At 38.0% G+C, this 16,623-nt stretch overlaps 1 protein-coding gene across 3 annotated transcripts; it reads right to left on the reverse strand.

The window, feature by feature from the left end:
* Window positions 1-810: 810 nt before the first annotated feature.
* bag6 (BCL2 associated athanogene 6) lies at window positions 811-15,245 on the reverse strand. 3 transcript variants are annotated; one of them, XM_053507318.1, is made up of 25 exons: window positions 15,045-15,245; window positions 14,498-14,608; window positions 12,336-12,453; window positions 10,770-10,999; window positions 10,478-10,549; window positions 10,270-10,392; window positions 9,917-10,104; window positions 9,057-9,186; window positions 8,621-8,818; window positions 8,194-8,413; window positions 8,017-8,076; window positions 7,386-7,879; window positions 7,194-7,278; window positions 6,701-7,092; window positions 5,374-5,665; window positions 4,768-4,937; window positions 4,603-4,656; window positions 4,400-4,502; window positions 3,177-3,301; window positions 2,924-3,058; window positions 2,724-2,765; window positions 2,417-2,581; window positions 2,213-2,320; window positions 1,728-1,874; window positions 811-1,274 (listed from the first exon to the last, which is right to left on the reverse strand). In XM_053507318.1, exons 2-25 carry the CDS (start codon window positions 14,579-14,581, stop codon window positions 1,179-1,181), a joined length of 3,831 nt encoding a protein of 1,276 aa, XP_053363293.1. In that variant the 5' UTR covers window positions 14,582-14,608; window positions 15,045-15,245; the 3' UTR covers window positions 811-1,178. The 3 variants fall into 3 exon arrangements, with proteins under 3 accessions (XP_053363293.1, XP_053363294.1, XP_053363292.1); XM_053507319.1 differs by having other exon boundaries at window positions 1,728-1,865; window positions 8,621-8,824; XM_053507317.1 differs by having other exon boundaries at window positions 8,621-8,824.
* Window positions 15,246-16,623: the final 1,378 nt, after the last annotated feature.

A 16,623-nucleotide genomic window follows, 5' to 3' on the forward strand; every position in this document is an offset into this window, starting at 1 on the left:
TTCTCTTTCTTCTATGAATTACACAGCAGGCACCCTAAAAAGTAAAGAAAGACAGGGAAGAAAAAATCTGGAAGGCAATTATAGAGTTGACGTTTGATTCCACTGATACTGACGTCATATTAATAAGAGCGAACACTGATGTAAATCCTACTTCTAAATATAAAAGATATTTAACAATTTTTCAGATTAATGAGATTTCTGTTAAAGTTGCAATCATTTTATCAAACGCTCAATGTTGAAGACTTCTACAGGAAAACCAAACATATAATAAAGACATGAATATAATTATACAATTATTATAGTCTTAAAATACTAGTTATTTTGTTATGTACACGTTACTTAAGTAAAGCATGTGCCATGGATGGGACAGGTTTGAATCAGCCCTTTACAGAATACAGAGAACAGATAATGCATGATTAACTATAGCAAATAAAATGAAGAGTAAAGAATTTAATCAGAATCTCATCCAGACTGAGTTTTAACTTTCGTATTAAGGACAATAAATAGAGAAAAGAAAAAAAATTTTAGAAGTATTTTTTTTCTTTAAACTAAACTTAATAGTATACTTTTACCATGTATATTTTTTTTAATCCCCGTACTTTTATAACCTTGTACTCAGTTTCAAGTTGACCATTTACATGGAACTACCTGTGTATGAATATTAAACTTTTAATACTTAAACCGATTAAATATAGGTGCAATGTATGCTTAAATATCAGTAAAAGGTGTATTCAGTATTAATAAATTATACTTCTTTGTTAAGAGACACAAATCATGATCTTGGCACAGAAAACAAAAGGACTTGTTCAGTTGACGTGTGGACCATAAAGAAGCAGTTTAATTAGCATTGTGTCATGACAGGATCTGTGAAATGAAAGGCGTCATGGCTGGCGTATACAGGTTATAGCCTTGACATTATCTTTTATTTTCCCTTCTTTTCCAAGTTCCAGCTGTTCGTTCTTTTATTAACAGAAGCAAAACGGTCATTGGCCAACAATCCATGGTGCAGACTTGTCTAATACTTTAATACCAGAGTCGTAAGTAATAAGACAGCATAAAACATTCAGATAGTTTCAAAATTTTATATCTTGTTTAAACTCAAATAATTAAAAAGAAACCAGGAAGAGCATATACATGCAGTTTAGGAAGAAGAGCCATGGAGCAGAAATATATGCTGATTATGAGTCGGGTGAGAAGACCATATGTGTGTTGGGAAACCTTCTAGAGTTGAAATTGGGGTCCTCTTTCACTCGTTGTTTGATGTCTTTTGTCATCTAAGAATGTAAAGAATAAAAAATTTAACAGATGCGACCCATTCAATAAAATTCTCAAAATAAATTAGACTGGGTAACACCATTTTTTATGTTTGTTATAGATTTGAAGTTATACATCAGTATCGCCCTAGTAAATAAAAAAAAATAATAATAATGTAAGTGGGAGGCAAAGTTAAGGAAGTGCAGTAGAAGCATAGCATTATGTTTCAGCTTTCTAAAGAAAATTTTGTAATTTTGTTTAAAAAAAAAAGTAATTAGTAATGATGAATAATCTCATCAATACAGAAAAATGTTGAAGCAATTTACAGAAAAAGAAATGTAATGATTTTCTTGGGTAAACAAATGTGTTCAGATCAATACTAAATATACAGGTAGTAAAGTCCTACCAGGCACTATAAAGACACTTATCTACGTTGACTCATAATTATTATTAATTACTAGCCTTTATCATACCTGTTGTGCATATGCCTCTTGTAGTTCTGGTCTCTCGAGGTCTTCCTGTAAGGCACTGGGTGATGTGACAGGTGTGGCACCGACTGACCTCGCTGCTTGGCTCACTGCCTCAGAGAGTGTGAGTCTGGGACCATCGCTCTGTGCCGTCTGTTAAACACACAAAAACAAACGCTACTTTTAGGAAAAAGCTAAGAGTCTGTATATATAATTACTTTTTTAAATCAATGACTTACTTTTAAAATATCAATATTTTGTTTAGTTTGATGTGTGTGCACGCATGTGTGTGTGTGCTTACGTGTAAAAAGGGGAGATGATCAGGACAGTTTTCTTAGCAAAACATCAGTTAGCTTTTCTTGCATGGTTATGAAATTAGAAAGGGAAAGAATTCACATAAAAAGTAAAAAAAAAAAAAAAAAAGATGGAAAAAACCCAAAACAAAAACAAACAAACAAACAAACAAAAAAAACTCCACACACACACGTTACCTTTCTGCGCTTTGCAGGCATCCCTTGCAGATATGCGTCAGATAGAGGTGGCTGAGCCTTCATCTTCCTCTGGTTGTTTATATCCTGTCTGATGATTGGCACCCACTCCTGCAACAGAATGAAGTGAAGCATCTGTATGCTATTCACCATACAAACAGTATGGAAACTTTGCAGAATGAATAAAGAGCAAAATTAATGGCTTACAGGAGGTAAAGCAGCTGCCCAGGCCTCAGCTTCTTCTCCCGGCTCCTCTCCACCTGCTGCTTCCTCTGTCTCTCCGGCTGAACCTCCAACTGCTCCTTCTTCCTGAGAGCTTACCATGACCTCCTCTGCTGTGGTTGCTGGAGTGGGAGAGAGAGTGTCTTCCATCTAAGCATGTGACAAAAGTTAAAGCTTAGATTTCAAATGATCAGAGACAACACATTGGTCATATTGTACAGTATTGTGCATAGATACATCTATTGTTATTCTTGAAAGCCAATCGTTTAATTATCTGTATAAATACACACACCTCCATAGGATGACTTTCTGTCTCACGTGCCTCTGCTTCACTCTGAAGTAAAATTTCAAAGATTACTCATTAACAAATTAAACACTGCTTAATGGTGCACATACAGTAGCTTGTTAATAAAGTTTCAGGATATTAGGACAGTATGCACTTCCAAGTACTGTACACATATTTCTGTGCATTGCCACTTCATATACTCTCACCTGAGTGTGGACAACATAATGCATGATTTGCTCCTCTGTGACTGGGATGTGCTCCAGAATAACCTGCAGTCTCATAGTCATCATACTGGTCAACCAGTTTACCACACTGGGGTTCACCTCTGCTGACATGGTCCTCTGAGGAGGAATAAAGTGAAATACAAAGGGAGGGTGTTCAGGGAATATTCGGTTGTAAGAAAACAAGAAAAAATATATATTTTTTAAATGAAAAAGAGTCATAACTAAGAGTACTGACGATGCGATTGTTGATGACTCCAGTAAGAGCAGCCTGTTCTCCTCTCAGGCAAAACAGATTGAGGGCCAGACACTCGAATAGTGCACGATTACACAGCTGCAGCAAATGTGGTCCAAATGTCGGATCTAAAAAGAAGTTCAACATAACTAATTTATCAAAATACATACTTTGGACTATGCATCACAGCGAAGAATCTACATTCCAATTTTTATGTATTAATGTTTCTGATTTGTAATAGTCAAAATCTAGAAGGCTAGATCTTTATTCCAACATTTCAATTAAATTTTATTTGTATAGCGCTTTTAACAATTGTCATTGTCGCAAAGCAGCTTTACACAATCAAAAGAATTATTTAACTTTATATGCAATGTGAATGAATCAAAATGGTCAGATAGTCCCTGATGAGCAAGCCGGGGACGACAGTGGCAAGGTAAAACTCCCTGAGATGGTAATAGGAAGAAACCTTGAGAGAAACCAGACTCAAGAGAACCCATCCTCATTTGGGTGAAACAGACAGCAGGAATTGATCTGCATTCATACTGTGTTAGGTGGCAGGCAGTTCAGCTTTAACAGTTGATGTTATTTAATGTAAATATGGAGTCCAGGTAGTTATTGCAGGCTCAGGTATAGGAAATTCCAGTCCTAAACTATTGAGCGACTGCAGCCAAATCAAGTCCTCAGTGAACCAGCTGTCAACACTAGTCGAGGCCAGAACCGTCTTCATGGTAGAGTGAAAACATCTCCAGACACCAGACGTATCCTAGCACCAGACGCATCCCATTTATATGTTCAAATCCAGGACTGCAAGAGTAAAGTAATCTTTAACCTCTGACTTCTTTGATTTTTGCTTGGATTACATTTTTTCTTGATCAGAGGCTGGGCCGTGCCAGTGTGGAAGCAGGATTTGGTGACAACAATGCAGGAGCATTCCTATTTTTTCTGTGTAGCTGGAGAGTAAACAAATCTGCTATTCAGTGCTAGATTCAAAGTGATATGTTCACAGTTAAGCTCCTTCTTTTCCCTCTCTTTTTTTTAACATACATCTTTGGCTTTTGGGAGAATCATCTGTGATTTTCAATGTGGGTTAAAAACTCAGCAAATTTAACTCATCCAGGCTTCTTCTTTTTTTTTTATTCATTGGTTTAAGATTTAAATTTATGTATTAATTCTTCATGAACAAACAATAAAGAAAATACTAAACATAAATTAAATAATAGACATACCTGTGCATTGCAGGATGTGTGTTGCAATTTCAGTAAGTTGCTGTCTTAGAAATGCTCGGTTCGTCTGAGTGATGTCCACCCCATCCCGTACTGTAACTGATGACTGAGAAATAAAGAAAAAATGAAAAATAAAATAAAATAAAATATTTATATTCCATGTATAAACAGTACAGTGATTTTCACAACTGGCTTGATTGACTTACAAAACTCTCTGTGATGTATTCATCTAGTTCCCCAATTAGATTTTCAGCAGCTGCCTATGGTTAAGGAAAAAAAAGAAAAAAAGAAAAGTATATATACAGTATAATCATATCAAAAATCATTTTGATATACTGCTTACTATTCAAGTATGACACAGTGTGACTTACTGCAATGTTGGCTTCAGTGGCCTCTCTACCCTGCAGGTAGTGTTCTGTGAAGAACTGGGCTAGCTGGGGCTGGATACGGCTTAATGGCTGAGACTGACCATGGAGCAGCAACACCATGTCCACCATGGAGAAGTTTTGGCACACAAGAGTCAACAGGTCGCCAAAGAAACCTACACACAGGCACATTTATACAGTAAATCGTTACACTGACACCAAAATATTTTTTTTATTTTGTAATAGAAATGAACAAGTTGATCTAATTTACATCTGAAAGTTAAAAAAACCCTGATACACTTACCTGTGATCATTACATAGCCAATCATAATATATTCAATTCAGTTTTATTTATATAGCGCTTTTAACAATGGTCATCAGCACAAAGCAGAACTTCACAAAGTGAAGAACTATGTATAAATCAAAATTATCAAATGTATATCAATTATGGAATAACATCTGATGTTTAGAAAGCTTGTACTTCAATATTTGAGATGTCTCTTTATAGACATTATGCAAGATTAATGGTAAACACTTGGCAACGACACAAACAGATGCTTACACTAGGCACTTGTGGCAGTGTGAAATGCTGTTAACCGAGCAAACTCTCACCCATTGCTTCTCCTGTGCTGGGGGTGAAAATGTTGCTGGTCTGAGAGAGTCTCTGTATGAACTGAGCAATACTCTCGGTATTGTTCTGTTGGGCACCTAGAGAGCCCATCATACTGGACAGGACCCCCTGCACAATCCCTGTAAACAGCTCTGTGTTCAGGACGTCCTCAGCTGCGGTGCCTCCTGCAGGTGTTTGGGTTTCAGCAGTTGGAGGAGCAGGAGCAGGAGCAGGAGCAGGAGCAGGGCCTGATGGTGGAGCTGTAGGGGGCTGGACATGGCTCTGCTGTGATGCCTGAAAAAAAGGTGCACATACATCACATACATTTTAAGATCAACAATCTTAAAGCATTTTAATCAACAATTGGTCAATGATAACCATTAATAGCACGGGTGGCAGTAGAAGCTGAACAGCTAGTTATCACAAAAGTTCGGAGTGGACTGATGAATACACACTTGAAAAAATATCTGTCATACTGCAGTGACATTATATTTACTTCTTTGAGTTTATAAGATTTACAAGTAATGTATTAGTATTAGGGCTGAAATGATTCTTTGAGTAACTTGAGTAGTTCAATTACAAAAAATGATCGAGGCAAAATCTTCTGCTTCGAAGCTTCTTTTAATTAATTTTTATAAGTTGTAATATGTTTTTGCACAATTATTTGTTTGGCGTGACACAGCGCGCTTTCGCATGCAAGCCACCGACGCCGACGAAGAAGAAGCGCTTACGTTACCCAAAAAAGCGGAAGGAGACGCAAACAGTTAGCTGTGATTTTATTTGAGGGAGCATTCTGTGGCGGGCTGCAAAATTAAAGAGAGCGATAAAATTAAAGGGAGCAATGAAAATATTAGCAAACCAAAGAAGAGAACTTTTAGTTCTGAAAATTAAGTTGCATAACTTGGTGTTTTTGTATAATTAATTATTTTAATGTTTGCCTTAGTTTTTTTGATAGTCATTTGAAATACCTTTTTTTTTGCATAAAAAAAGGCTTTAAATGCATTTAAAAGTGTAATGCACTTAATTCATCTCAGTCAACTTTAAACTTTTCCTTGTATTGTGAATAATGACAATACATTTGATAAAATGCTGTATGCATTTAAAAAATAAAAGTAGATTTTTCTTAAAAGAAAAGCAATTAATCTTTGTTTCTCATTTTACATTGCTGTTTAATTAAGCAAAAGTACTTGATTAATCGATAAAATCTTTGGAAGAATACACAATTATTCAATACAAATATTCAATAACTACAGCCCTAATTGGCTAAAAGTTGATTCATACTTAGTAACGTATTAGTGGTAATGAGTATTATAATAACTACTTGCTGACCTGAATGAAGTCAGTGACTCCCTGAAGGAAGGCAGGTATTCCTGGCATTGTCACAGTAACGGAGGGATTTTCTCCTACAGCCTGTCCGGCAGCAGCCACACCTCCGAGGACAGAGCCTAGAAGCTGGTCCAAGTTGCCTATTAGAGGAGGACCCTGAGCAGGCCTGGGGGGTGGTCCAGCCTGGGGAGCAGAGTTTGCAGTGGTGCTTGTGGAGTGTGTGGGTCCTGGGGAGTTGGCGGTAGGCTCAGATGTGGGGCGAAAGGTTGAGGAGGAGGATGATGATGATGTGGAATGGGATGAGGATGTGGATGATGTTGAAGGGGAAGATGAGCTGGAAAATGTGAATGTGTGGGAGGAAGAGGAGGAGGAAGAAGAGGTAGTGGCCTCATTGGCTGTCGAATAAAACAAACAAAAAAATTATGCATATTGCAAAAATGTGTGCATTTAGTTTATTCTGAAAGAAAAAAAAACTGTACTGTAGTTGTAAACCTACTCATCTGGCCTGAAACCCCTGCCAAAAGCTGTCCCATCATTCCACTAATCATTTGATTAATAGCAGCTGGATTCATGGGTGTAGGCTGCAAGGACGGAATACATGTTCAAAGAAAAAAAAAATGGTATATGAACTATAAACATAAAACAGTTAAAACTATTCTTAAATTACACCAAATGTTAAGGTGCTAACCTGGCCCGGATGCTGGCCCATCATAGGAGGAACAGCCGTTCTCAGGTTGATGGTGGTTCCTCTGGTGGTAAAGGAAGGATTCGCCATGCGGTGGGGAAAGGAAGGCAAGGTGAATACAAACCTTGCTTGATGAGGGTGAGGAGGAAAAGGTGGGGGTGTAGGACCTGTACTAGCTGGCATGGGTCCTGTGCCAGCAGGGGCAGGGCCTCTGGCTGCAGGGGTGGGACCAGTGCTGGAAGGGGTGGGACCAGTACCTGGAGGGACGGGACCTGTGCCTGGAGGGGTGGGACCAGCACTGGCAGGGGTTGTGCCTGTGCCTGGAGGAGTGGGACCTGTACTGGCCGGGGTGGGGCCCGTGGCAGGGCTTGGGGTTTGTTGTCCATGTTGAGTAGCAGCAGCATTTGCCATAGCCATTGCTTGTTGAGTAACTTGATTTACAATGGCTTGCATGAACTCTGGAGGTAAACCAGGTATATGTATAGGAGCGGTGCCTGCTACAAAAATACAGACAAACATAATTATAAGTAAAAAATGGAAACATCATAAAGCTGTAATGTTTGATTTTAAACCCTCAATGTCAATAATGGCTACTTCAAAACAAAAGCAGCTGTGAGAAAAGTTCATTTCTTACCAGTCTGTCCTGTACCAGCAGCATTCTGCTGTCCAGTTACCTGGGCATTGCTTCCATTATCTGAAACACAATATAATGTGTATATTTTTAGGTTGAACCCGGGTACATGTTTGTATTGTTAATACACGTGCAAGCACTATACACAAACCTTCATACCCACTCACACGAAAGACCCACCATCAATGTTAATCTGCATCATCACCATTGGCTCCATGGTTTGATGGCTTATGCGTATCACTCTGGGCCCTGGCTGTCCAGTCTGCGGATTGGCCATACCTGGCTGTGGGGTGGGCGTTGGTCCCTGCCCTTGTTGTTCTGATGGGTCAGCAGGTTGAGGTTGACTTTCAGCTGGTGGCCTGCCGTTAGCTGACATGGTCACTGTGGTCCCCAGGTTAACCTGTAATTGTATATAAGCAAGCAATTACATTAATTAAAAACAACAAATTATGCTCAAATACCTAGAATGATGATTTATGCTTTATTTTTTATTCTGGTTTCCTTAGTTATAAAAGGGAAATGTTCCCTTCATATCCACATAGACATCTTTCCACTTGTACCATTCTAGTATATAGTTCATAAAATATGTCCAAATGATTGGCCTTACCTGTACAGGCATGTGATGTGCTCCACCTGGTGGCAGAACAGAGGAAGTGTAGTAAGACATGGGCCGAATCACATGCAGGTGACGAGGAGGTGCACTCGACAGATTACATCGGAGATCCCCAAGAGCAACCAGGGCATTTCCTAAGAGCCGAAAAGCTTCTCCCACAAGGTTTAGGACTTGCTGGTCCTCCTCTCTCTCCTGTGTCTGCATAGGAACAAATTATAATACTGTGTATCTATGGAAAGGAACTGGCATTGGTAAAGGGAATGATTTATATGGGGTGAACAAAGTCAACATAAAGTACTTATCTAATCATATAGACAAAATATAAAAAAACGCCATATTTGACAAACTTAAAAGAGGTGCAGATTCAGAACAGACCAATAAAAACACATTTTATTTACAAACTGAACGGTCATGGCGACCACATGCATACATTGTTGTTGTAATCAGCAGCTGTGGCGGCCTCCAGGATGGAGTGAGCTCTCTGGATGAACGGCTGGAGCCTCTCTTCTACTCTTCTCAGCTCTCCTAACATCTCAACCATTTCTGCAGGACTAGGGTGGCTAAGGAAAATACACAATTTAAGCAAAAATCAGCATGTTTCTGTTATTTTAGTCACCCTCACTGAAACTAAAACACGAAATTTGACAAGACACCGCTCTTAGTCGAGTCTTATCGCAAGAGAAGTTCCAGATCTGAATCACTAGCGGACAATTACTGTATCAACAGAACCAAATATTGTAATCTGAAGGAGAGATTAGCAAAATAAGATTTCGCTCATGATAGGATTGAATAATTTTTCAGCAAGTACTTAAGACTTTAAATACAACACTACAGTTGTGATGTCAATTAATTAGGAGGCCTAAAAAAAAAAAAAAAAAAAAAAATATATATATATATATATATATATATATATATATATATATAGAGTGATACATGGTAGTATAAAATTATTATATTGTATTATAGCCTCAATTATAATGTTTATTAATCTGAAAGAGCCCTACAACAGCAGTGAAAGTTAATTTTCGCATTAGATTTTGGTCAAATGATGGAAGGAACTATAGGAGGGTGCTTATATGAGGAGTTCTTTGATATTATGCATAAGAAATTCTTTCTAAAAATTATTTGCAAAGAAAAGAAAAAGAAAGAATTAAAATACATTCAGTACAAATTTACTTGCAACCAATAAACTATTAAGAACATTTACCAGAAATTTTATGACTATTTCTAAAGCGCTATTTGTGCAGTAGACATTTTCCATTTTCCAGTGTTGATCGGTTCTCTCCTTACTTGGGTCCTGAAGGAGGATTAGGAGGACGAGGTTCATTGTCAGTCTGAGTAGAGGTAGAGGATGAGGGAGGTGAGCTGGAAGCAGGTGGGGATGTGTCCATGGGTTGGACAGGAGGAGATGGTGTAGAGGTGGAGGAAGAAGGAGGAGCTGCTGAATCTTGAGCTGAGGAACCATCCATGGGCTGAGCCTATAAACACAGTAAGGCAGATATTCAGAGTGAATCATGAACTCAGCTATTACACATTTTTGCAATCCTATGGGATTTGTTAGACAATATTAAATCAACAACTAGCCAATAACACAAATCAGCGACGTGACATGATGTGACACATGCTTCAGTGATTCTCAGTACCTCCAGTCTCTCAATCAGGGCGATGGTGTCTCGCAACAGATTTTCAGCCAGGAGGAGCCGCAGCCTGGGCTCACTCTGCAGGGTCTGATCCATATCAACATGCACATTCACTGAGCCATTGTTCTAGCAGAGAAAGAAACACACATCATTATGTGCAACACTTTGATCAGAGACTTGTTTATTTTAAATGACTAAATGACACTCATACCCCATTGCTGCTGCTCATTCGTGTATTCCCAACACCCTCCCCGAGGCCTGCCATTATCTGCTGGATAGACATCTGAGGAAAGACATAAGCAAATCACATTAAAATTTCATCAGCACAATTAAACTTTAACCACTAACACATCTACAAAAATTATTTGTATTAAAAAAACGCTATTTTTTTCTTTTGGGTTATTCACAGATAGTCACGTTAGTGTGTATAACATCGTGTGTACCATAAACAAAGACATCTGACATCTTTTTGTTTGACTGATAAAGAATGGCAATGCCCATGCCTGAATTTGCTGGGGGTCCATGACGTTCACTGGGAGATTAAGAGTACCAAGCATAACGTAGCTATTAGCATTGCGATCATGTGTGGCTCCATGAGGCATGGCCTGAGGAGTTGTGGTGCTTCCGGTCTGTGAGCTTCCTGAAGTCCCAGGTACTCCACCTGAGCCTGATCCTGCCTGAGTCGTCTGTGGTGGGGCTCGCTCCACCAGGTGAATGACTTTACCATGTACATCTGCAAACACGAGAACAGAAAGAAACACATTTTTAATATCAAACGCCATGATCAAAAGAACACAAAGTGTCTTTTTTTGAACTGTCTACATCGAGGCAGTGCACACACACTTCGAACACTTACAATACGCATACAGTGGTAATTCAACACTCTAAGAGTGTGTATGTTTGTTTCTTTTGGGAAAAATAAACTTACAGATGACAACAAGATAATATTGTTTGTCTTTTGATGCCAATACTGTATATTTTGGTGCATATTGTACTTAGGCAGGCTTTTTTTAAATCTGTCCGGGAGAACAATGCCATCAACAATTAATTAACTAGAAGCAGACAGTTTTCTCTCGCGCTACCGCTTTTGTACATGTTTATACTGCTACAGAGAGAGCTGTGTACCAAGATGTAGTAAATGCAGATGCCAGCTGTTGTAAAAAAAAAAAAATATATATATATCAAAGGCATACCGACGGTCACACATGCTTTGCAGAGAAACACGGTTTTGCCCAGTAAACTGTCTCTTTTTTAAAAAGGACCCAGGAGGATTAACCCTTAAAACTCAAGTGGCACGCACTGTGCCGGCAAACACAGCATTGACAATTTTTTTTTTATGCTTTTACGGAAGCCCTGCAAGTTTGTGTCGACAGAGGTGGCTTCAGACATCAAACTGGGCTTTCTGATATGTCATGTAAAACCAGTGTTAACGCTCCATGCAAATTTGACTGCTACTGGAATATGGGAATAATGGCGCAAAAATGTAGAACTCACAAAACGTGCATATAATAATAATAATAATAATAATAATAATTCTTCCCCAAACTGTTTCCATTGAAAGATAATGCGACATACAGTAGATAAGCATTCCATAAAATGTCCCTTTCATGGAACCTTCCACGTTTACACCTGTTAACTTAACCTGTTAATGTCAACTGTTAACCTGTATAATGAACTTGTACACAAAGTGAGGTCCATAGGGGCTGAAAAGACAGACGTACCCACAGACACACTCACAACTCTAAAGGAAACCTTCACAGAGGAGTGGAGGCTATTATAACAGCAGGAAAGTGTTAAACACATCTGCACATGACCTGCCAGAAAGCAATGTACAAAAAGGTGGAAAAAAACAATTAGTCTATAAAGTCAAATAACGTTATAAAAGTACTGAATACAAAATTGTAAAGTGAAACGTATTTCAGAATACTGATACTTTAAACTCAGCCCTAGATGTCTGCCAAAATTGGTTCATTCTTGCTGTCAACCTCTAGGACACACCTTAAGGACAAACTGTGCAAAACAACCAGTCCTAAATATGCCTGGCAAAGCAACCTTCTGAATGCACTTACTATATTCTGCCAGAGATTTCTCATCTTGAAGCACTCGTCCCTGGTAGATTAGCCTCTGTTTGTCAATGGGTATACCCACTGAGGGAGATATATGCTCTTTAAACTCCTTTACTGTCATCTAGGGAGTAACAGGAAAAGGTATTAAACAGTTAAAATCATTAAGATGTCTAGATTTAAAATTCTAATAAAGATAAAGTGTACAGAAAAAAAAAGAATCAGCCTTGCCATTTTAAAGCTTTACAAAGTGAATTAATGTTGAAATGAAAAAAAAGTAAACTCAGAATTTTATTATTCAGAAATTCATTCCATTAAAATACACGTCACCACTAAAGAACACGTGCCAATTATTTTATGTTTTCAAATCAAGTTAAAAAAAAATGCTATCCAGTGTGAAACCTGACATTCGGATTGGCCTCGTCAGTCATTTTATAGACACACACATATAACTCCTCTTCACATTCTCATTACAAGGCACATTAACATAATCTTATAACTTGCTGAGACTAACTCTATTTCAAACCACTATTATTTATTATTAAATTATACATATTTTACACTAATTTCCCTAATTGTCTTCTGGGTATGTAAGCCTGCTTTGTAACAATGTTTTTTAACCATTGTTAAAAGTGTTATATAAATAAAATTGCATAAAAAAATTATTAGTTTTAGCTATAGAGCTTTGTATAAATAGGTGGAAATGACAGTTTTTTTTTAACTCATTAAAACTGCTATCTTATTAAACTCCAGCCATTTAATCATTAGAGACTTTTTTTCTTTTTTTTTTTTTTTTTACAAACACCTTACCTATGGCACATATAACAGTCAAATAAATTCCTCTTGCTCTCCTAAAGATTTACTTCATATAAATTATTTAAATATGAACAAACAGATTTTGTATGTTCATGTGTTTTATTAGATTTTGTATGTTTATTATAACCATAGCTTTGTTGATTCTTAAGGATTTCACAGACAGGACACATTTTGTCCACTCTATTACGTTACTGATCCATCTGCTTGTGTTTAGAGTTGCTAAGGTTTGAATGAAAAGGATTTTTATTTAAGGGAAGTTAGACAGGCTAATATGAATGTTGTTAGCCTTGGGCTGCTCCCGTCAAGGGTTTGCCAAAGCAGACCATCCGATCCGCACACCATTTGGCACAGTTTTTTATACCGGATGCCCTTCCTTATGCAACCCACCCACGACTGGGGTTTGGGCACTGGGTGGAAACTAAACCTGGGCCTTCCGCATGGCAGGCAAGAAACCTACCACTGAGCCACCAATAAGATAGGCTAATATGTATGACAGCAGGATATTAAATACAATACATTTGTTAAAAGTTTTGCATTTTGTTACATTAATTATATTTGAAATACAACCCATGCACCACAGCTGTGCTTCATGGTCCCATGATGAAAACAGTAGTTTATTGTACAATCTGCAGGGTGTCCTAAAACTCTCCATACACAGAACACTGACATTTTAGATGAAAGTTTTCCATGTTTTTTTTCACACTTTGTGTGTATTACACATGTATATTAAAAAGCCATTAAAATACCTTTATTAATACAAAACTAGGGCAGTGGTGGATCAGTGCGTTAAGGTGACTAGTAACTAAACAGAAGGTCTGCAGTTTGAGCCCCAGCTCCGCCAGGATGCCACTGTTGGGCCCTTGAGCAGGGCCCTTAACTAATTAGCAAACTAGCAAAGACTGGGATATGCAACGAATAAAGAATTTCACTGTTCATCTGGGTATTCTGGTTTCCTCCCACATTTTAAAGACACATTGGGCTAATTGGTGTTCCCAAATCGTCCGTAACGTGTGAATACGTGCCTAAATATTGACCGGAGTTCCTACCATGGGCATATAAACGGAAATAAATATAATGGTCACCATTCGTCCCTAGTAGGACTAGAGAGCTTCCTAGATGGATGGATGATGGATGGATGAATAAATAGAATTTCACTATGCAGTAATGTATATGTGACGACCAAAAGCTGAACTGTTGTTTCTGTATTTATTGTCCGTCATTAAAGTTTTGTCTAATATCGCGTAGCTATATTACACCTGTCTGTGATCAGACACAGGACATGCTTAAACCTATAGAACTTGACCTGAAATACTCAGATACATTAGTGTTAAAGAAAGTGGCAGTAAACTCACCTGTGGGCTCACAGTATAGCTTCTGCTCTGAGAGTCCAGAGTTTTCACAGTCACCTCTATCATGTTGTTTTCTTGTTCCTCCATGGCGCTGCCAGCAACAAGAACAGGAAACTGGATGCACGAAATTATTCCAATTATTAGTGAATTAAACAACACACAAAAAAACTGCTGTACTGGAGTCAACTTTCTGAAGTGGGAACGAATTCAGCTTCAGGCTGCTGTGTAATGCGTCACGTCGTAACATTAGTCTCCTTTCCAGATGTTTCTTGAACTTTCCGCTCACTAACTCCACTCCTCAGCTGGTATTTAGCAAACATGCTAAAAGTTAACCATCATATCCAAGTGCACAGGCAAGCAGTTAGCAAGCAAAAGCAACAAAAGCTATCTTTGCTTTAAAATAAGCTAAATTGTTAGGTTTAACGTGCGGTTCCGACATCGTTTTAGCACTTAGAAATAAAACTCGTTAAACTTTCATTAAAATAAATAACATGGAAATTCACTCGCTAGCCAAGTGTAAGGCTAGCTTAGCTAACAAGGTCCTACCTACCTTAGAGTCTGTTATATCACTCTCTCAGCTCGTGATTGTTCCGTTAAATGCGTTTATTAATCTAGTCTAAACACTGCTGTATCTTTTTTAAAACGTATTTGTTACCATGACAATATTACTAACGTTAGATTTCGGTTAGCTAGCACACACAGCAGTGCTCTTATTACGTTTGACACTCGAGCTCCGAAGCTTGTGTCGCGGCAGAAGGGGCGGTTCTTTCGCTTCGACGCGCGTGTCGGGACCTTTTTTGCCGGAATCACGTGACTGAAATAACGCATGAAGTAAAGGCTCGGCCACGTGGGTGTCTCGCTGCTGCGAACCCTACCTTTACATTGACATTTTTTGAGATTGCCTTTCACAATAAAAAAACGCATGTACGTCAAATCTTTAAAATGCCGAAAAGAACAATAAATACACACAACACACATTTGCTTTACATTAATAAGATCAATATATCTTATAAACACTAGTGTTGTTATTGTGTATAGGTTGTGCTTGTTCTTTTTATTATATATTTTTTCTTAGCCTCTTCAATTAATTGTAATTGTTGTGTGTTTTAATCATTTGATTTGTGTATTGAATCCTTAATACTAACCACTGATATACTGTGTGTGTGTGTGTGTGTGTGTGTGTGTGTTCATATTTCCACATGCCACAACATAGGGCGATGAATACTCCCCATCCTGGAGATATATTCGTTGTTTGTGTTAGGAGTTATGGTGCTAGCTCAACACCTGATTGTTGTAAACACACTAAATTTTTTAAAACCAATTTTACACCAATTAGCCTAACTCCTATTTCTTTGGACCGAGGGAGGAAACCCACAGGCAAAGAAAAAATATGCAAAAAGTAATCATTGGATTACAGACCAGGAACATCCCCCCAAGACCTGCAGTTCGGGAGTTGCTCAGGCCCAGTCCTCTAGCCATCACAATCTGGCCCTGTGTCAAAGTCACTCAAATCCTTATGCTTGCCCATTTTTTCTGCTACTAACACATCAACTTCAGAAAAAAGTTCCACTTGTTGCAAAATATATATTTTATTTTGTTCTCAACTTAAGTTCAAAAGATTTAGAGAAAGTAGTTATGTTCACAAATATTTTCTTTGCACAGTGGATTTTTACACTAGACCCACAACGGACAAGTGTCAATTTTTAATGTAGTAAAACATCAGTACATGTCCATATTAATTATACTGTACTGCTTGTGATATTTGGGTCTATTTGCTATACACAGTTTTTCCACTAGGTGTCAGTGAATCGAGCTTGTAAATAGAGCTTCATGAAATCAAACTTACTGAGAAACCTTGCTGGGAAGCCTCAGACCCTAAATGGATCGCCATCATCAGCACATGGTAGCCTGCATCGAAATTACCAAATGCAATTCACACACACTTCCAGCTTTTTCGGCTTTACATGTACAAAATTAGATAAAAGAAGAAAAAAAAAGATGTATCTACGATCCAGACAGAAATCCAGCTTCTTCTTTATAGTTACCAGTTACTAGACAGTTATTTATTTTCCTGCATCCTTGTACATTTTTTTGTAAATGTTTTTATTATTATTATTAACGGCCACTTC

Source organism: Clarias gariepinus, chromosome 11 (assembly GCF_024256425.1).
Source record: "Clarias gariepinus isolate MV-2021 ecotype Netherlands chromosome 11, CGAR_prim_01v2, whole genome shotgun sequence".
NCBI classification, from domain to species: Eukaryota; Metazoa; Chordata; class Actinopteri; order Siluriformes; family Clariidae; genus Clarias; species Clarias gariepinus.